The sequence below is a fragment of the Protopterus annectens genome, chromosome 5.part0 (assembly GCF_019279795.1).
Source record: "Protopterus annectens isolate FY-2018-M chromosome 5.part0, PAN1.0, whole genome shotgun sequence".
Taxonomy (NCBI): Eukaryota; Metazoa; Chordata; order Ceratodontiformes; family Protopteridae; genus Protopterus; species Protopterus annectens.
This window is the reverse complement of record NC_056735.1, coordinates 768,421,804-768,443,912: the sequence shown is the minus strand read 5'-3', so window position 1 is coordinate 768,443,912 and position 22,109 is coordinate 768,421,804. Positions and strand designations below refer to the sequence as shown.

The following is a 22,109-nucleotide window of genomic DNA, read 5'->3' as shown; positions in this document are numbered from 1 at the left end:
TGCATTGCCTTAAAAAGTGAGATATACACTATTACCCACTACTATATATATTTTTTTGCTCTCAGAATCTCTGTTAAACCAAGTCAGTGACTGCACAGATGCTGCTGTACCTCCCAGAATTAAGGCCAGAACTAGCCTCATAAAAAAGCAGCCGTGGTGGTATCCCAAATTAAACAGGATACACAACAAAAGTAAAAAATCATAGCAAAAATTAGGAAGGGTTTGTTTGTTTGTGTCTTTTGGCTTTTCCCGGTTAGGGGTCGCCACAGCGGAACTCCTGTCTGCTAATGATTGGTAGTGGATTTTTACGTACCGGGTTACCAGCCCAGACACACAACCTTTAACGAAGGCATGCCCCATTCACGTATGCCTGCACACAGAAGACGCTCTAGCTGAGAATCGAACTGGACAATGTCTTGCTATGAGGCGACAGCACTACCGCAGCACCACCACCGCAGTAGCAAAAATTAGGAAGGGTAATTCCCATAAATATAAAAACTCTCTCATCGAACTGGATAGGCAACTAAGGGGGCTAATTATGTCAAGCAAAGCCAGGCAGAAGCTGAAATTTACTCAAAAAGTCTAATTCACGGGTTCTCTTTTCTAAGTTTCTGCTTTCACACCGGGAGAGCTGAAATTAAGCTGTTACTCTGTGTGCAGCCAGTCTGAACACCTGTTGTACTTGTGTTTTATTTTTACTGTGTTTGCACTAGTCTGTAAATTGCATATTCCATAGCCAAAGCCTAGAAAATGATATCAGTTTATTTATATGTAACTGTAACATATAAATGAAATATATTCTGTTTAGAAAATCATTTTTGTTTATTGTATTAGCACTGTCATGTGGAGGTTTTCTGTCTGGGCCTCCACTGAAAAGGGGTTCTCATGCTGCCCAGTTGTACTATCCCAGTCAGCAAATGTAAAATAAATAAAACCGATTTCTAGCAGCTTCTGAATAAAGAAAGTTCCACAGAAGCTGCACTGCCCAGACACCGTCTACAATGAAAGAAAAAGAGGAGCCCACATTAAAAGAACTAAGAACAGCAAGAAGGAAAATGAAGTCAAAGAAATTAGCAGGCACAAATGAGGTCACTGCAGATATGATCAAGATGATGGATGAGTCAGGGGAGAAATACAGAGTGACATATCCTCTTGGTATGAGAAGATGACTGAAGAATGTGCATTCTGTTGCCAGTGTACAAGAACCAAGGGGACGTTCACAACTGTGGACAGTATAGAGACTGCATACTCCTGTCACATTGCATGAAGTCGTGTAAAAGGTGATTCATAAACAAATACTGGAAAGGGTGGTTGAGGAGAAGAGAAGTCTTAATGAGGAGGTTAAAGTGAGAATAAGAGGGACTGCAACACACTTTCACAGTGTGTCAGGTAGTTCTTATGAAGATTTGGAACGGACTAGAAGATAGCTGGAGGAAACAAGGGTAAGCAGCAAAGTGGTGGATGAATTGTGTGAGAGAAGACATGCGACAGTCAGTCATGACTGACGAAGAAGGTAGGCAAGTGATCCTAAATTGAGAGATGGTGACAGTTGAAGCGACAACCAGACCCCCTCTAGGAAAAGGAGAAAATGAGGTTGATGATTATTTGTATAAATAGCCCAGGTTATGGCCAAAAAGGATCCTTTGACCAGTTCACTAACTAGGTCAACTTGTTCCTTACTGCAGCAAGAGCAGCCTTGCTCCACACACTGTCTATACTCAAATGGTTAGAGATTGGACCTGGTACAGTGGTTCACAGGGATGAAGCTATTAATGCAACCTAGAGTGCATGTGTCAGACCAGTGACAAAGGCACTAGACATACCGAGTGGGTAAAAATGGGCAGTGAGCATCTTGATGCTAGGTCATCTATCCCGGGGAGAGAGGCAATCTCAGTTCAACTGGCAAGCAGCATGAAGAGCCTGAAATTTTTTATGCTGCAAGTGGTACACCCCCCTGTTCAGGAGGTTGCACATGAATGGAAACCCACTTGGACCACCAGAACGCATCCAGTACAGAGAACAAAAGAATGCCACAGGGTGATGGATGTTTAGAGAATACTCCCAGCAGCAGTATGATGCACCAGCATCCTTGAGCTACTCCCTGGCCTTGGATGTGGGTCAGGTTGAGCCTGAGGAAACTAAGATGGGCCCAGTGAATATGATGAATGTGAGAGGACCTGGAGGCAACAGATGGTCATCTGCAGGATTATTTTGTATTTGTTTTTTTATTGCTATATGTATTTTTTATATTTTTGAACTAAAAATAGTTCCTCCACCTAATGTTTTAAACTAGCTTTAGTGTATTTTCAGTTTTTTTGTTGGAGGAAGTATTTTACATGCAAAATAAGTTATATAAGTATTTAATGTTGACATATGTGTGTGTGCACACATTCAGAAGTACAGATATAAATAGACTTATAAACAAAGAAAAACACACATTTAGAAACAAACATGGAGATTTACACAATAACACAAACACAGATGGAAACCCACACAGCAGCTAACAGCCACTTTGTTTATCCCTGGCTGTATCCTTGTGGTCAGATACATGTACACACAAAATGCAAGCATTGCAGCTCTTTAACCCGCACCACCTTTACTGTCCCTGGTTTTGCTTCTTTGATTAAATCGCTGATGATTAAAGTCATTCAGTAACGTCTGTCAGTAAGAGTTTCATAACTCTTAATGTTTAACGAATCCATGTTGATGGACTGCCTGTTGGACTCAGGGGTGTCTCATCTATTTCTCTTTCTCCCACGCATGCATGCACACACAACTGCAAACACGCACACACACTTTTATCTTTATTTTTTTATTTTTTTAACAGTGGACATTTTATTTAACTGTCTGAGCTTCATGGTAGCTTAATATGCTGTCATCCATGAAGCAGAAGACTTGTTTTTCAGTGGTCATTACCCTATACATTATCACCTTGCTGAAGAACATCCATTCTCTAGTCAGAATATTAATGTACAATTCGCCCATTTTCTAATGTATTTAAATTTGCTGCTATTTCATAACCAGCTTCCTCACCCCATAGTTTTATTCATAGACAGCTCTGTTATCCAAATCAAGGTTGGCAAAATAAACAAATTAAAAAAAAACCTCTTTCTTCATGATTACAGCATTTGGTACTGTTACCTCTGCCCACAGGAGGGCAAAAGCTGTTTGTAATGATAGGAGTGTCTGATCTGTCTTTCTAGCCAAATGGATAGAGTCTCTTTGTTAATCTGTCCACATTCTGTGCCAAACAATGTATTTTAACTTGCTGCTGTTATTCATAGCCACTTCTCTCACACCAATTAATGTTGGCAAAATAAACAAATAAAAAAATGATGACTGCCGTGTTGATGTGGGCAGTTTATACTGTTATCGCTGCCCACGGATAAGTTTAGTGTCCTGCCAGTATTGAATTAACGTAATATCTGAAAGGGAAAAGCTACCCTCAAGATAGGACACCTGCTCATCTATATCTCTAGTCAAATGGCTAGAGACTTCCTGGTAATCTGCCCTTGTGTGTTGCCAAAACTGCTGTTATTCAACAACTCTCAACCTTATTTCATAAGAATCAGGGGGTTAAAGCTAAAAAAAACAGATGGACAGTGGCCTGAAGATCATGGAGAGATTTCTGATTCTGCAGTTAGATACTTAGAAAGTTGTTAAAATAACAGGATTTGCATTAACATATATTTTCTGTAGAACAGGAAGTCTGAAAATTAAAAGTCAGCAAGGGACAAACACATACCCGAAAGATAGGTGTATTAGTTCCTTTCCACAAGCTAATGAAATGGCTACAGATCACCTGATAATATGTTTACTTGTGGTACTCAACACACAGAGCAAACACTAATTATTTTATTTTTTATCACCATGCTGCTCTTACTAAGAGGTAACCGCCCACCTCAGTCCTGATCTCCCTTATGAGTAAATAAAAAAAAAAAAAAAGACTGACTCACTGTTGGGCAGTTTGCACTCTACTACTATCCACAGATAAACTTGGTGTTCTCCCAGTATTAAAACAAACAATACCTACAAAAGAAAAAAAAAATAACCTTGAAGACAGGAGTGTCTGCTCCTCTCTGTGGGAGATCACCTGATAATCTGCATGCAGTGATAAAGGAGGATACCTTTCAGTAACAGCAACAGAACAATCAGAAATATAAAACTGTAATGTATGACATTATTTACTTGTTTGCAATCATTCCTGGGGACAGGACAAAAACATGAGGAAAATCAGGAATAGTTTTGCAGTAAGGACCAAAGCACACGGGTGGGACAGTCAAATACATAGACTGACTCACTCCCACACACTCACATTTATGTCCATTTGCACATACTCACCTTTGGTAGACAGACACACCAGCTTTTAATTCTGAAAAATTGTCAGTTGCACATGATCTGCAACTAACTAACCAGACCATTACTAAGGGAAAAAATGTGGCACCGCATGTTGGCTGCAAACTGTAATAAGCATGACTGCCAATCATTAGCGGATCGGAGTTCCGCTGTGGCGACCCCTAACCGGGAAAAGCCGAAAAGACAAACAAACGTGTAGCGAGTCTTTCCTTGACAGTGCAAGAAATAACAGTTCAAGGATATGTTTTTCTGTAAGTTGTCTTTTATTCATGCAGCAAGTTGCAAAATCATTTCAGAATTTGCTGCATTTGTAAAGGATAACGTGTAGAAAAAATACTTTCTACGAATAATTACATTTTAAATGTTTAGGTCTTTAGAGTTGGGGCTTTTAGGAGGAAATTAGCTTGTATATAATGAAAATTGTTGTGGGTTTCCCAAGGGGAACATAAACACACACTGAACAGCATACTCTGCACTCATCTAGAGTAAAACAGTAGAGGAAAGGGGGGCTGTGTGGTGATGCAATGTAGTGAGTGTTGCTGATAAGAACATTGTCTCTGCTCCTTTCAGAGATAGTTTGGATCCATATTTTAAATGATGGGATTGTCCCTATAAAGAGCTGGCCAGTTTACTGACCCTGTGGAAAACCCTGCCTCATCCCTCCTAACCTCTTCCTTTTGGGAGTCAGCATACTGGCAGTTGCTGCCAGGGTGGGAAATGATGAGCATGGTCCCACCCCCATTATCCCTGACTCAACGATGAATGCACGACTTAGCAGCAAGAACCTGTCCTGTCTTCTACAAGAGGTCACCTTCTCACAGATGGACATTGCTAATGTGGTAGGCCAGTCTGCCTCCTCCCCCCAAGAATAAACATTGATATTGGATGCTCAGTCATCCTACCCCACCTGGCCCCTCCATCACCTGTGATGCTGCATATTATGGGCTTTCATCTTTCTTTACCATGGAGCCAGGGAGTAGTGCATCTTTCTGTGCAGTTCTGCTGCATGGCTTGACCTTCTGTGGTTGTTTAAGTGGACTGTGCCTGCCACTCTTTTGTGAGGTTATATATACTGCTTAGGATTCGACCCAGGTGTAGACTTGCACCTAAGAGCTGCCCTGTGAAGGATAAAACAGGTAGTCAGGTATGTACCTCAGGGAGGACCTTGTACAGTGGTGCTTTTTACCCATCAACAATCCTTGTTCCACAAAAAAATATCCTGTTTGCACACTGTTAGGATTTTTCAGCTAGATCTTTGTCATTTTTACTTGCAGGTTTATTTGTGTTGCTTGATGGTTGTTCTCAAGAACAAAGTTTTCCCTAGATTTGCTGTATTCCCTTACACTAAAATAAGGTCTTTCTGGCATTTACAGTTAGGGTTGTACACCCTGAGCAATGGGAGTCTGAGATTACATTTCAAGATTCTTGGAAAATGCAGTTACAGTCCATCTGGTCGCATGAAATAACCACTCCACTTTTTGTTGCAATTCTTTCAGCATGCTATCCCAAAGTTGACCAAGGACGGTATTTGCATGTTTACAGATAATATGCTGATCTATTTATGTATCTCTGTTCTCCCCTGCTGTGCAAGTCACTGAACATATTTTGTGTCTGTTGCCTAAAATGTAGTAGAGAGATCTTCAGACACCATTTCCGATGTCATGAGCATTGAGAGGTTTGACTTGATTTCCTTGGATCAGTACATAGTTATTGATGGCTTCCTAAAGTGCTCATTCTTCAACTGTATGGCCTGCTGGTATGAGAGACAGAATTTCAAAGTCATCTTAAGTATCTAGTGACTAACAGCAGTGATTGGGTGAGAAAGCAATTGTCATCTGGAGGGCTTGGTTTCTGATCCACTCCAGGAGTCAGAAGGACATAATCCCAAGGGATTGAATCTAGAACTAAACCTGGTACACACAGGCAAAGTCTAGCTTGGCCACAATGATCAACTTTCTGCACACTGGTTAATGCCTCTCTAGTAAGTGTTATTGACCATCATCATTCACAGAGACCTGCAAACAAAGCCATAGGGATACACTTTCCTATACTTGATTTTAAGAGACGCAAGAACAAATGGCTCCCCATCCTGATGATCTTAGGCTTCAAGACTGCCTTTGTGTCCTTGCTGCAAACATTTGCTGTTGAACGCATGACTGCTGGTTTGTCTGTCCGTCTTTAAGCTGAAGTCGCTCATTTGCAGGAGTGGAGATAGCCCTAGTATTACACACCACGACTCCCAGCTGAGTCCCAGGCATTCATTTATTCTGTTCCACTTGTTGACTTTGAGGACTTGGTCATTGCATAATGTCAAATGGCTAACCAGATGTGGGATAACATTATTCACTTGCAAGGCATGCACACTCCTTTCCGAGTCACTGCATCACACATTATGGATTAAGGTCCCCAGGACCCATTTGGATTTCACCCTAGAAGGGGTATGCATCCATGTGTGAGGTGTAAAAGGCTTCTACAGGTTTTGTACCCAGGCCAGACCTAGACTTTGACCAGGTCCATACATTTCTGTTTTTGACCTCCATCTCCTGCCTGTGGCTTGAGGGTGAGCTTTGTCTGTGGTTCTTGCAGTAGGCTCCTCTTATATCTGTTGGGAGGTGAAGTCCCTCATTAGACCCATTGTAGAATACAACGCCCCGTTTGGTATGTACCTCTCAAGACATATGCAACAACTGGAAAAGCCGCAGAAATACCTCACTAAAAGAATCACAGGCCTAAAGCAGATGCCCTACACTGACCTGACTCCAGCTATACTCTGTCGCATATCGTCTACTCAGAGGCGATCTCTGTTTAACATACAAGGCCATATCAAACAAAGAACTGTTGGACATGCTACACTTAAAGAAATCCCAATCCCTCAGAGCCACACGCTCCAGGATCTAAACCTTGTCATCACAATAAACAAAACATGCTGGAGGGATAGGTTCCTGACCCAGAGACTCCCCAGACTCTGGAATAGATTGCCCATACATGTCAAGCAGAGTACCTCTTTGCCCCTCTTCAAAAGGAACCTTGACGATTGGATGGGAGAAAGGAAATTCACCCCAGGGATCACGTCAGTCGCCCTGCTAGACAGGGGTCCAGGGAAGTAAATAGTGTGGGAAGAAATAGCCAGGGAATTGTTATGGCTAGGCTTGTATAGGCCCTAGGGCCGATAGCCTAGTACCAACCTATGAACCAAGATCCCCCCCTACACACACACACTGCTGGGTCTTTGAAATTAAGTATTGGTGTTTCTTTACAGCCATCTATATTATTTGATAGTCCCAAGTGTTAAAAGCAGCTTCTGTTATGATCCTGATTTATGACCTGATGAGTATACAAGCACATTTGGTAGGTTCATGTAAATTATGAACTTTCTGATGATGCCATAAGGAACAAATCCAAAATGACAAAGGGCTGTTGTTTACTGAAGAATCGTACAAGAGTTGTACCCTTTATACCAAAATCAGTGGGGGAGATGTGCATGCCTTGCAAGTGGAGATATGAGATTTCAGGGGAAAAAAACAAGAGTGACAGGACAGTAGGAAAGATGTATTGAAATGTTATACTCCCTGCCTATAATAATTTCAAAGTTATCAGCTGACAAGTCGAGCACTGTGGATTACTCTAACTTCTGTGTCTACCCAGTAAAGCTTATTTGTTTTGCCTCCTGTTAGCGAATTAGTTTTGAACTGGTTTCTACTCTGTGGTAAATTAGCTTGTGACACTGCCACCCCGTTCCCTTTCTCCCCAAGTTCCGTGTCTCCTGTGTCCAGTTTTGTTTTTCCTTTACCTTGAGGGCCTCAGTTCCCTTGCTAGAGGACAAGTTTGTTTTTCAAGCCAGTCTAGAAAGCAGAGAAGAGAGGGAATATTCAGTCCCATAAGTGCTTCATGACAGAGCAGTGATTTGTAGCTTGAGTTGATTATGCTCTAATGCTGACACTGCTGATTGATATGTTGGTTGTGGGCATGCAGCGAGTATTCATAAGACGCTCTCACTATCTTCTTGGTGATGTCCTTCTCTGTTCCTTGCACTCCATACCTGCTGGCATCTCCCTTTCCTCATCTGTGGTTTACAACAGAGGTGAGATGTGGGAATGAGCCCCAGCACATCGCTTTTCCCACACAGAGTTCATCATTCGTATCTCTCAGCTTCATCTCTGCTTATCTTGCATCCAGGGCCACTAGAGGTGGTATAACCCAGGAATTCTAGGTTGTAGATAGAGCTTTATCCTTTTACACCATGGAACCATGCCTGTTAATGTCATGTGCATCTTTCCTTTACTATTCAGAATAGTGAAGTTCATGTAGAGTGTTTATTCTTAGTAAAATATTTTCTTCTCCATCAAAATGTGAAGTAATTATTGAAATGGAAATGGACTGTTCAGACCAGTTTAGTTCTAACTAGCTTACTGTCTTTCTTCAGGTGGTTCAAATACAAGCAGCACATCCTGGGAAGCTACCAATCCCAGCAAGATATCGTAGGCCGGCAGTGCTGAGACGCTCAGGTATGTTTCACTCTGTGTATATTATGATTTAACTTTACTCATCCAGATAGAATTACAACATGCTAATTATTCATCCATCTGCCTGTCCAGCACTAAAAACATTTTACACAAGTTAGTCAAGTCAAAAATGGCAGAGTTTAGTCTTATTTTGCAGTGTTCAGAAAATGCATGTTGTTGACGCCTGTAAATCAGTGTAATATTTAAAAATCATCCCTGGTTTGGGCCTGTATTCTCATCAGTTATCTTGGCTTTGTCACAAAACATGAACAAAGAAGTTATGACTCATCCTGTAAACCCATGGAAGATGAAAAGTGGACAAGAAGTAATCAAAACACTTTCCATCATTAACAAAGGAGATCATCAGTAAGGAAGCTGACACTAGTAAGCAATCCCTACAGCTTGTTTTATTCCATAGTATTCAGATCTCTAAATGCCAAATCATTTCAGTCGTGAAGCTGCTACAGTACTTCTGTAACCTAAATAGCATTGTTCCCAAGGCCATATTCATTAGCCAACCATATCTTAAAGTCTCAAAGTTAAACACTATATCCCTTTCATATCTGCTTTAACTCCCTATTTCTAGTCATGACAGGAAATAGGCCTCTGACCCCAAGTTTAGCATCTGTGTCCCTTGTGTATAGAGGCAAGTGGCAACAAGTGAATGACCAAACATGTCCTTGCTCTGCCTGTCTCAGGGTTATTTGTTTCAAAAATACAAAAGCTAAATAGTACCACAGAAATGTAATTCTATGCTTCATAAAATTTCAAAAGTCAGAAATCTAGGAAGTACCTATGTTCCTAAAAATGAACTAATTTAAAAAGAACTTAAATTCCATGGACACTGCCCACATTTTTCCCCATTACAACTTCATTTACACTTTGAATTTCCATAGGCACAACATTTTACCGAATTTTAACAGTCACAGAACAGTGATCTGTTGTATTACCCCAACTACTTCATAGGTAGGTACTAGGTTATTAGCCCTTGGGCCTATATAAGCCTAGCCAAAAAGGTACCTTGGCTTTTGCCACCCAAGAAAATTATTTTCCTGTGCCCCTGTCAAGCAGAACCACAGAAGTAATCCACTGGGTGAATTTCCTGTTACACATCCAATCATCAAGATTTTTCTTGAAGAGTGCTAATGACGAGCTCTGTTTGACATAGTCTGTTCCAGAGTATGGGAAGTCTCTGGGACAGGAATCTATCCCTCCAGCATGTTCTGTTTATTGTGGTGACAGTGATTAGGTCCCTAGAGCGTGTAGCTCAGAGGGATTGGGATTTCTTTAAGTGGAGCATGTCCACCAGCTCTCGGTTTGACGTAGCTTTGTATGTTAGGCAGAGATCGCCTCTGAGTAGGCGATTTGTGATGGAGTAAAGCTGAAGTTTTTTGAGTCGGTCTGCGTAAGGTATCTGTTTGAGGCCAGTAATCCTCTTTGTGAGGTATTTTTGCGGCCTTTCCAGTTGTTGTAGATGTCTTGTGTGGTACATACGAAAAGGGGCGTTGTACTCTATAGTGGGTCTAATGAGTGATGAGTAGAGGGGAACAATGACCTCTTTTTTCTGGATGAGAAACCTTTTGTGATGAGGTGAGCCACGTAGGATTTCCTGACCACTGTGGCGATGTGATTATCAAAGGAGAGATTACTGTCCACCTGTGTCCCAAGGTCTCTTATCACACTTTCGGCGTTAAGTAGACTACCACTTATGTGGTAGTTCATGGGTACAGAGTTTTTACCAGAGGTGATGACAATACATTTTTTGGCATTGAGCTTCAGGCCATGGCTTTGACACCAGGCATCTGTCTCAGTGAAGCCCTTTTGTAGTATGTCCACATCGTTAGACGTTTCGATTATGGCTCCTAGTTTGCAGTCATCTGCAAACTTTGTTAGCCAAAGACCTTCTGTGTTAGCCTGTACTTCAGAGAAGTAGATACCAAACAGGAGAGGACCCAGGACTGAACCCTGTAGTACTCCACTTGTCACTGGTCTGAAGTCTGATTTGGAGTCTGCTACTTTCACAGTGTGGGTTCTGTCCATGAGCCAGTTGCAACCCATCTTGTGACATAGGGATTTATACCTAGTTTAGTGAGCTTATCTATTATTCCAGAGTGGGGGGATGGTATCGAAAGCCTTGGCAAGATCTAGATAAGCTGTGTGAACCACCTTACCCTCATCTGTGGCTTTGGTGACTACTTCAAAGAAGTCAGTCAGGTTTAGGAGACATGATCTGCCTTTTACAAACCCAAACTGGGTAGGGTCCAGAATTTGGAGATTACCAATGTCTTTGTTTATGAGTTCCATGATGATACGTTCCATGGCCTTGCAGACCAGGCTCGTCAGGCTAATGGGGTGGTAGTTCCCGGGGTCCGTCGTGGCTCCCCCTTTGTTGAGTCGGATAACCATCGCGGTGCGCCATTCAGTGGGCACAAAGCCTGAGGTGAGGCTATGATTGAACATGGTACTTAGGTAGGGTTCCAGTTCATTCTGTAGTTCATGCAGAACGCAGCCTGGGATATAGTCAGGTCCCATGGATGCTGTGTTCTTGGTTTTGGAGAGTGTTTTTTTTTTTTTTTTTACTTGTGCAGCTGTGATTACAGGAACTTTGCATTCTTCCAGTATAGAGATGGGCCCTCTAGGGGGTGAGAGGGGGGTAATGTTAGCACTGAACCTATCTGCCAGGATGTTGGCAATATCAGTTGGTTCTGTATATTTAGTGCCATTGTGCTGTAACTCAGAGCAGATCTGAGTGTTGCCATTGAGATTCTTGACATAGCTATAGAATGCTTTGTGGTTGTCTTTAGAGTCGGTGGCAATTTTGTTTTCGTAACTAGCTTTGGGGGATTTTATAAGGGATCTCAACTTCTTACTGAGGTTGACCAGGGAGTTCCTCCAATCATGGGATTTTACTCTTTCTTTTTTTTTATTTATTTTTTTCTGCAGTTTCTTTCTTCTGTTGTAGAGTTTGTTTATGGCAGAGGACCACCAGATTGGCTTCCTTTTTTAGAGGATAGCATGATCCATGCACTCGTGTAATTGCTTATAAAGTGCATTTGTGTAGGATTCAGCAGTCGTACCTCTATTGTCCGTCTGCATGGGTGTCATGAAGTTTGCCACTTCTGTCTTAAGAAGTGTGAAGTTGACTTTGGAGAAGTTTTTTATGGTGGTTTCCCTAATTGGGGGTGGGGGCGGCATGTGGATGTCTAGGGTGATTAGCTTGTGGTCATATCTGACCAATGAGGAATTGACCACTGGTGTGGAACACCGGTTGCCCATGTTGGTAATGACCAGGTCTAGGATATTGCTGCCTCTGGTGGGGATGTGAATAAGTTAATCCAAGGCATTGGAATTTCTGAATTGTTTTTTAACATCTGACTTTCATAGCCTCTCACTAGAAAATCATTCTCTAAGTTGTTCAGGTTTCTCAAAAATGGTTCCATCTCTGTGGTAATTCGAGCTAATCTATAGCCTTGGTATTTCACTACATTATACTTGGTTTTTGTAGGATGTAGACTTAAAACATCCTGGAACCCATTATAGAAGTGAAAAGGACTGAAGCACCTTCACTCAACTTCCCCAGTAGAAAAATGTTAAGTAATCCCACAGAGAATAACAAAAATAGCTGCATCCTGACATACACTTTGGATTATCACAGTATCAAAAATATTATTGAAGAAAACTGGGACATTGTCACAGGAAACCCTTTTGTGATTAACATCTTAGGTGAAGCCCCATCATTTGTTTATAGGAAGGCCAAGAATATTAGAAGTTTTGTTGAATTTAAACCTAGACCATGTGAGAAAAGTACTAAAAGATGTGAAACTAATTGTACATTTTGTATATTTATACAGCAAGGTGATAGTTTTTATTGCCCTTATTTAAAGATCGTCATTAAAACCAGTGCAGGGGGTGACTAACACTAAAAAAGTAATTTACAGGGCACAGTGCTATGAATGTGATGCATTCTATGTGGGCAAGACTGTAAATAAACTCAAGCGAAGGATTTCATGTCATCTGTCAGTAATCCGCTCTGGATGTAAAAATAATGCACTAGCCAAACACCTTTCTCTTCATAAAAGACACACAGGTTTTAAGTTCCAGATCCTGGATCGCATAGACATGGGTGATCTTGAAGGAGACATCCCGAATATTCTGGAGAAACATGAACTCATGTGGCAATTAAAGCTGAACTCTTTTAGAAAGCCTGGACTAAACTACTACTGTTCAATTAAAAGTGCACTGGAACTTAGAAAATTGCCACATTGTTTACATGACTAATTGTATTTTTTTTATTTTTTTCTATAAATTGGTTTTAAATACCATTTTAAATCATTTGAAATTTAAGTGTATATTTTGTTTCTATCATCATACATTTATTTTTTTTATTTTAATTTTTTTCTGGTTCTCTTTTTTCCACTTTATTCAAAATGATGATAATAACAATACTAACTAATTATATAGGTTTTTAGGGTTCTTGTACACAGACCTGAGGAAGTCTAGAAGGACAAAAGCGGTCTTTGTTAACAATAGGTTATGAAAATAGAAACTGAGTTTTACATGCAAAATGTATATGTATATATTTATATATAATTTTTGATCGCAAAATGAACTAAGGTTGATATATTTCCAGCCATGTAGTATATTGCCTTGTATAAAATCTCAGACTTAATAATCTACTTAATAATTTGGTTAAATAAGATGTACCATTAAGTACATTAGGGCTATATATTATTATGACAGCTACTAGGTAGGGCAGGACCAGCTCGAATGTCACACTGATGGGGGAAGGGATGTGAATTTAACATGTGTACCAATAACCGTTTGTTTTACAGCACAATAAACCACTCCCATGCCTGATAAAAAGTATATATATTTAGAAAGCTTGTGAGGAAATTATTACTCTATTTTTGTTTTACTTGGATCGCTTGTCTGTATACTTAATAAAGGATTTTCGACTGGATACAGACTGCCTGCCTTGCTTGGATTACTTTCGAATACTTAGTAATGCTGTAGAATTATATATTTTCTATTGTTACTTTTTGACTTGACGAGTTTATGTTCGCTACTTCTACTACTTTTGTCTGATCTGATTAATATACAGTGATTAACTCAAAATATATGGACTGAAAATCTTCCACACAGAGAAGTTTCTTACACTGTTCTGTACAGAATTCCCTGACAGCCTTCAAAGACCACATTCTTCCAGGACAATTATTGGTAAAGACAGACAACACCACAGTTATGTGGTACATAAGCAGGGGGGAACCCACTCGTACCCTGTCTGCAGACTAACCATGGCTGTGTGGAACACAGCCTTGAGCTATCAAGTGCACTTACAGGCTCAATTCCTGCCAGGCAAGCTAAACTCTCTGGCAGACGACCCAAGCAGAAGTCTCATGGACCCACACAAATGGAATCCGGAACCAAAAATATTCAACCTCTTGAGGAACATATGGGGGACTCCAGAGATAGACCTGTTTGTCTCCCCTCAGAACTACCAATTGGACAAATTCTGTACAAGGACTTCCCACAGTCAAGCTTGGAAAGTGGATGCCCTGTCCTTTACCTGGGAAAGCCTCTCTGTTTATGCCTTTCCCCCTCTGCCTCTCCTCTCGAAGGTTCTGCTAAAGATCAAACAGGACAAGCCAAGGACAATACTGATTGCACCAGACTGGCCATGCCAGCACTGGTACCCCCTCTTGTGCAGTATGACACGGCTGGATCCATGCACCTGCCTCAGACCCCTTCCCTGCTGTCCCAGCAGGCGGGCCAGATTCTGCACCCTCAGCTTCAAACCCTGAACCTTGCAGCCTGGCTAATTCTTTGAGCTCTCCAGTAGCTTTCCTCAGTAAGCAGGTGCTAGATGTCATTCTGGAGGCAAGGAGGCCTAGTACTAGAAAATCCTATGGTGAAAAGTGGAAAAGATACTGTCCCTGGATATAGACTCAGGGGATGGGCACACCGGTGCCCAGCTTACCTCATATACTTCTGTACTTAACAGAAATGCTCCACAAGGGCCTATCCTTCTCGTCAATTAACATTCATGCCTCTGCTATTTCAGCACATTAAAATACTGAACCCACCCCTCTTCTCTCACCCTGTGCTAAAGCAATTCCGCAGAGGAGCCAAAAATTTAAGATCTCCCAGGAGAGCCCCTACTACAACCTGGGACCTTAACTTTGTATTGGAAAAGCTCACTCTACCTCCTTTTGAGCCAGCTGCAACTGCAGAGTTGAAATTCCTTTCTTGGAAAACAGCCTTCCTTCTAGCCATCACTTCAGCAGGAAGAGTGTCTGAATTACAGGCCCTCATGGCAGTGGAGCCCTTCATTAACTTCCATGCAGGCAGGGTTTCCCTCAGGACCACTCCTTCCTTTATGCCCAAGGTGTGGTGTCTAGGTTGGCCCTAAATCAGTCCATTCATTTTGTCCACCTTTTTCCCAAATCCACAAAACAAAGGAGAACGAATACTGCACTCTTTGGACGTGCACAGACAACTTAGATTTTATTTGGACAGGACTAAGCCTCTCAGAAAATCTGAACAGCTGCGAGTTGGCTTTGCTGCAGAGGTAGAGGGGAAGGCCATTTCAAAACAAACCATTTCTAAATGGATAGACCATTGCATTCATTTCTCCTATAAGCACCATGGAAAATCTACTCCACAGGGGAAAAGATTACATTCCACCAGGGCTGCATCTACCTTTACAGCCTTTCTCAGGGGAGATCCTACCAGGGTCATCCTAGAAGCTGCTACATGGAGTCCTGTACATACCTTCACCAAGCATTACCACATGCCTATTATTTCCAAATCCAGAGCTGGTTTTGCCACTGCAGTCTTGTAGGGCTTAATAGCTGGCCCTAATGCTCTCTAACTTCCTCCTCCCTTCCTTAGCTTTGGGAATCAACCCAAATGTGATGACTGCAACAGTAAAACATGAAGAACATAGTACAGTTGTGTACAGCATAAATGTAGATGTTCGAGTGTATTCACTGTTGCAGTCCTGGTTACCCTCCCTGCAGCCCCCTGACTTCTCTTGGCTTTACCTTTCCTTCTTGTTTGGTGTATTTAAGCTTTCTGGTGTATTTGCTTTTTGATGGAGGTGCATCTTAACATGTAATTGCTTTCCATTGTGGGGGCACCTGACATCTTGGGCAAGAAAAACTGATGTAATGGCGTCGGCTGCATGTTTTATACCCCTGATGACCTGACATGTAAGAAGAGACAGCATCCAGCGCAGGAATCCACGACTCTGGTATTCAGGCCGGCTGAGGGCTACCTGCAGGCAGATGACCCAAATGTGATGACTGCAACAGTGAATACACTCGAACATATACATTTATGGTAAGTGTACACAACTGTACTGTCTGTCAGTGGCCCCATCTCATCTATGCTTTCCCTCCTTTTTCTCTAATCACTAGATTTGTGCAGAAAATCTCTGAAAAGCCACTGTCCTACTCATTGCCCCATTCTGACTCAGTAATCCTGATTCCCCCTGCTGAAGCCTCACTTAATGAGAGTCATGGCCTCTAAATCCCCAACCAGGTCTTTCTCATCCATCTGGACAATCTCACTTCGGCTTGCAGACCCTCAAATTAAACATGTAGTTTCTTTAATTCCATTGATGGCCAAAGATCCTGCCCTATCCCTGTGTGTGGTTTGCATTCAGTCAGCATCTCAAAAAGAATCCACATGCAAGGACTGCAGATGTTAAATGGAAGCATTTCTGTGTGTAGGCCAATCAACAAGGTTTACTCCCTTTCCCTGACTATGTTCCAGTTGTACCCCATGCCTGATTAGTTCTATGCTGGCTCTAATTATTCCACTATTAAAGTGCAGTTGTCATCCATTTCTAACCTCCACAGTGGCTTCCAGTGTTCTCTTCCAAGCCTCATGCCCTGCAAGTTAATTTTAAAAAGGGTAGTCCTTTTTACACCTGTCTAAAAAATCCTACTCCTCCTCCTTAGAATCTAAAAGTTATGTTTGTATCTTTAATTAAAGCCACTTTTGAGCCAGCATCTTCTGCAGAAATAAATTCCTTTCTTGGAAGGTGTTTTTCTATTGACTAGCTTCCGCTCGTGGCTTACTCTCAATACACCCAAGCTACTCCAGACATCTAACCTGTCCTACACTGCTCCTGGGTTCCCTACCTGAAAGAACCGCCTCAAGGATCGTGTGGTGTACTTGGGAAACTGTCCTGCTTCCCCACAAGAACCTATACTATAAAGACGTACTCTCAATACGCCCAAGCTACTCCAGACATCTAACCTGTCCTACACTGCTCCCGGGTTCCCTACCTGAAAGAACCACCTCAAGGATCGTGTGGTGTACTGGGAAACTGTCCTGCTTCCCCACAAGAACCTATACTATAAAGAGTCTTACTCTCAATACGCCCAAGCTACTCCAGACATCTAACCTGTCCTACACTGCTCCCGGGTTCCCTACCTGAAAGAACCACCTCAAGGATCATGTGGTGTACTGGGAAACTGTCCTGCTTCCCCACAAGAACCTATACTATAAAGAGTGTATGTACCTTACTGCTCAGTCTTTTTGTGCCATTCCTTGATGTTATTTTCTGACCCAGCGTGCGATAGCCAGCAGCCCAACATCGACCCTAACCCCCTTTAGCTCCTTAAATATTTCCCCCTCCTTTCGTCCCTGTGCTGCTCCATATATCTGTAATTACCAACTTTGGACAGCAGATGGCTGCTCCCATCCATAAACTTTTTCACCCTAATCTCTTAGCTCTAACCTTACATTCAGCAAGGAAAACCTAGAAAGAGATAACATCTCCAACTAATTTCTCTATCCCTCCACTTTGTAAATTCTACATTTCTTTCCTCCTTGGTCTCTCCACCCGTCCATAACCTGTCTGACTACTTACCTTACGATCCTTACCTTGTATCTCTTCACCTATCCTTACTGATAGTTTCTCTTGCCTTGTCCTGGTCTTCATCTCCCAGCTCTTCCCGCTCCGTTCGCCCTAAGGGCTCACTCCGCTCCCCTACCCTTCCCCCATTTCCCACCCGCCCCCACTACATCTACATTTAAACTCTACTAGCCACACCCACTCTAATTAACCCCTATCTCCCTTCCCCCTAATCACTACCTCTCAGTCATCTACCATCTCCACCCCCAACCTTACAAAACTCCACTCACACCAATCATCCCAATGACAACCCCAATTACAGCAATGCTAACAAAACCTTCCTCACTTGTAACCCATCTACTACTATTACTCAGTTTATCCTATCTAACATACATCACCAAACCCTTCACTACTACCCACTCCCCCTATTATCACATAACTAATTCAACCCCTCAACTACACATACACTCCTCCACCTCCATAAGCCCTCACCTATACTCATGCAACCCCTCCCTACTCTTCCCCTTCAAACTATTTATAACCAACAAATATATTACTCCTAGCCAGACATGCGATAATTCCACAAAATATATAACCTTAAACTATACACTAAACTCTCAAATTACCTATATTTTCATCTACACCGACTTACCATCACCCTACTTTCTGGTGATATACACCCTAACCCTGGCCCCTCTTACAGTATTCCCTCAACATTCCCCTCCAATACACCAACATCCACAAAAGCCATCTCCTTCTCAGCATTAAATGCTCAAAGTATATGTAACAAAATCCCTAACCTCCATGCCTGGCTTCTTCATAACGATCCTGACATATTATCAATTTCTGAAACATGGCTAAAACCATCCATAAATGATTCAGAAATAACCCCTCCCAACTACAATATCATCAGGAAAGACAGAACCCACAAAAAAGGAGGTGGAGTTGCTTTACTCTACTCCTCATCCTTTTCAGTTACCCCATTTTCAAAATCAGTTCCCCAATTTGCTAATGCCGAAATACTTCTAACCCTACTCCACCTTAACAAACATAAAACAATTTGCTTAGCCTCCCTCTACATCCCTCCTGGCGATAACATACCTATCATTGAGGACATCCTCTTCTGGCTCTCCACCAACATTACTTATGAAACCATTATCCTAGGTGACGTTAACATCAACTGGTCCTCTGTCCAATGCCCTACAAACCCCCTAAATATAAACCTTTACAACTTTCATCAGTTAATTGATACAATAACCAGACCATCTAAGGACCATTCCTCTGGAAGCACCCTAGACTGGATTATGGTATCACACCCACACCTTATCTTCAGTAGCGGTACACTCCCTGACTCCTTCAGTGACCATTTTCCTACTTTTGCCCACCGTCACTCTCCATCCCTACTATTACCACATACCACCATCCCTGTGCGCTCCTTAAAAAAACTTTAACCCCAACACCTTCTCAGACATACTTAAAACATTTCACTGGAATCCCCTAAATACACTTCCCTTAGATGAAGCTGTCTCCTACTTTAACACATCATTTCTGAACCTTCTAGACACCCTGGCACCCCTAAAAACAAAAAGAATCAAAAGCAATACTATCCCATGGCTAACCAAAAATACCTTCGCTATCATGCGCCTCCGTGACAAAGCCTTGAAAATCCACTATAAATACAAGACCCCAGCCACCCTAAATGAATACAAAATACTCCGCAATAAAGTTAAGAAACTTATCACTTCTGACCGCAAATCCTACTGTATTACCCTCCAAAACAATCACAAGACCAACCCCAAAAAATTCTGGGACAGCATCTCCTCCCTGTTCAACCCAGGCAAAAAAGAAAACCCACACCCTGATCACAATATTTCTGATACTGTCCTAGCCTCCCAATTTAACAGCTTCTTCATTGACTCCATATCTAAATTAACATCATCATTCACAAACAACTCCTCTCACCAACCAGAAATTCCCACCACACTTTCCTCCTCAGATTCCTCCTCCTCCCACACCCCTCTCTCTCTCAAACCCATACCTGTATCTACCATAAAAAAACTCCTCCTCAAATTAAAACCTTGCTCGAATGCCCCTGATAACATCCCTTCCTTCCTTCCTAAAAACAGCTGCTGATGCCATCGCGCTCCCTATTTGTATACTTATAAATAGGTCAATCCAAGAAGGTTATGTACCCCAAATTTGGAAAAAAGCCTACATTATTCCCCTCCACAAAGGAGGTAACAATAATAACATCTCTAACTTTAGGCCCATAGCCATCTTATCTCCCATCTCCAAACTCCTGGAAAAATGCATTCACATACAACTGCTACCATACCTCATCAATAGTCACCTACTAACCCCAATACAACATGGTTTCAGACCCGGTCATAGCACCACTACTGCACTACTCTCCTTCCTCGAAACTGTAAATAAAGCTAGAGATTTTAACCAAATTGTCTCCACCCTCCTCCTAGACCTATCTAAGGCATTTGATACCATCTCCCACTCCCTACTCCTGACCAAACTCTCCAACCTACATCTTTCATCCTCCTGTATCAACTGGTTTACAAGTTACCTTGCCAATAGTCAACAGTCAGTTAAATGGAAGAAAACTACCTCCTCATTCCTCAACACAGTCACTGGAGTACCCCAAGGTTCCATATTAGGGCCCCTACTGTTCAACATCTTCATTAACGACTTCCACCACAATATCCCAAATGCTAAAATAGTCCAATATGCAGATGACTCTACAATTATCTGTACTGCTAATTCAATTCCCTCCCTTTTAAAACTAACTCAGGATGCCTTCTCAACAACTGAAAAATGGATGCATGAAAACCACCTAGCTCTAAATCCATCAAAAACCAAACTCATGATATTCACCCCATCCAAAAACATAACTATCGACATAAACTCTTTCCTTATAACCAGTCACAACAACACATCCATAGAAGTCGTTTCCTCTGCTAAACTGTTAGGTGCTCTCATTGACAATCAGTTTAGTTTTGATTCCCTCATACAAACAAACATTAAAAAAACACACCAAAAACTTGGTATGTTCTATCGCCATATTCGCTTCCTCTCTCCATCCACTAGACTCCTCCTCTCTACCACATATCTAATCTCTTCCCTCCTATATGGGGCCCCACTTCTAACCAACCTAAAATCTTCTACCAAAACTAAACTCTCCTCCTGTTACAACAAAATTGCTAAATTCACCACTGGCCACAGATCCTCCTCCCATCACTGTACTGCCCTACATAAACTAAACTGGCTAGAGCTCCCTAACTACCTTACCTACACTCAACTAACTCATGCTCATAAGCTCATTTTCAAGCCCTCACTCTGTCCCTCACTCACCTCAACCTTCACCATACACCAACCTAACAGACCCCTTAGAACCAACACTCAGAACCTAATTGAACTCCACAAACCTGCCCACCCAGCAAGCAAACTCTTACTCTCATTTTCCCTTGCCCGTCTCTGGAACTCACTCCCACCTCATATCCGCAGCACCAGCAACCTTCCCATCTTCAAAACTCTACTACACACACATTTATCATCTCTCTGGAAATGCTCATGTTCCCATCCTACATAACATCCCAGCTACTTCCTTATCACCCATACTTATCTTCTCACTGGGAATGCTCATGTACCATCCTACATAACATCCCCAGCTACCACCTTACCTCCCCAGTCTATAATCACATCCCTGTGGGAATACACACAGCGTAAATAATCTCTTAAGTCTATATTCTTCTGCATTTACTTCTAACTATTTCCTTCCTTTAACGCTCCTAAAAAAAAAAAAAATTAAATTGACATGAATTGTCACTAAGCTTCACATTCCTGCTGTATTAACATTCTCACATGCTTATATATACTCTTCTATTCAATCTTACATACTATTACAATATTGTTTTGTATTTTACTTTATTTTATTGCATTATTGTATTGTATTGTATTGCATTTCTTTTTACTTTATTTTATTTTTATTCTTTTCCTGACATTATGCTATTGTATTACTCTTCTATATTGTTACTTGATATTGTACCTATGGAGCTTTTCTCCCCAGGACTCCATTGAAAATGGGTTCACTTGGCCCAATGGATCATCCTGGCAAACAAACTTCAGATAAATAAAATAAATAAATAAATCACCTCATCTAAAACAATATTGGAATTACAAGCCCTATCTTTTACTCCCAACAGTAAGAGTATCAATAAGAACAAATTCCTCCTGTCTTCCTAAGATAGCAACAGAGACGACTCTTAATCATCGTGTTCATCTGCCGGTGTTCTGTAATCACACCAGTAAGGGAGAATATTTCCTACCTACTCATTTCTACATAGAAATATATCAGGATAATCAAGGTTTTCTTGAAT

General features: G+C 41.6%; 1 protein-coding gene across 1 annotated transcript in view; it reads left to right on the top strand.

Annotated features, from left to right (window-relative positions):
- The window catches only part of LOC122802816 (protein NPAT), a gene marked incomplete in the record, with an annotated part of 1,438,521 nt that overhangs the window by 1,069,542 nt on the left and 346,870 nt on the right, over positions 1 to 22,109 (top strand). Inside the window, 1 exon segment of the mRNA XM_044072621.1 lies at positions 8,780 to 8,861. Coding sequence (XP_043928556.1) covers positions 8,780 to 8,861 — 82 coding nt within the window.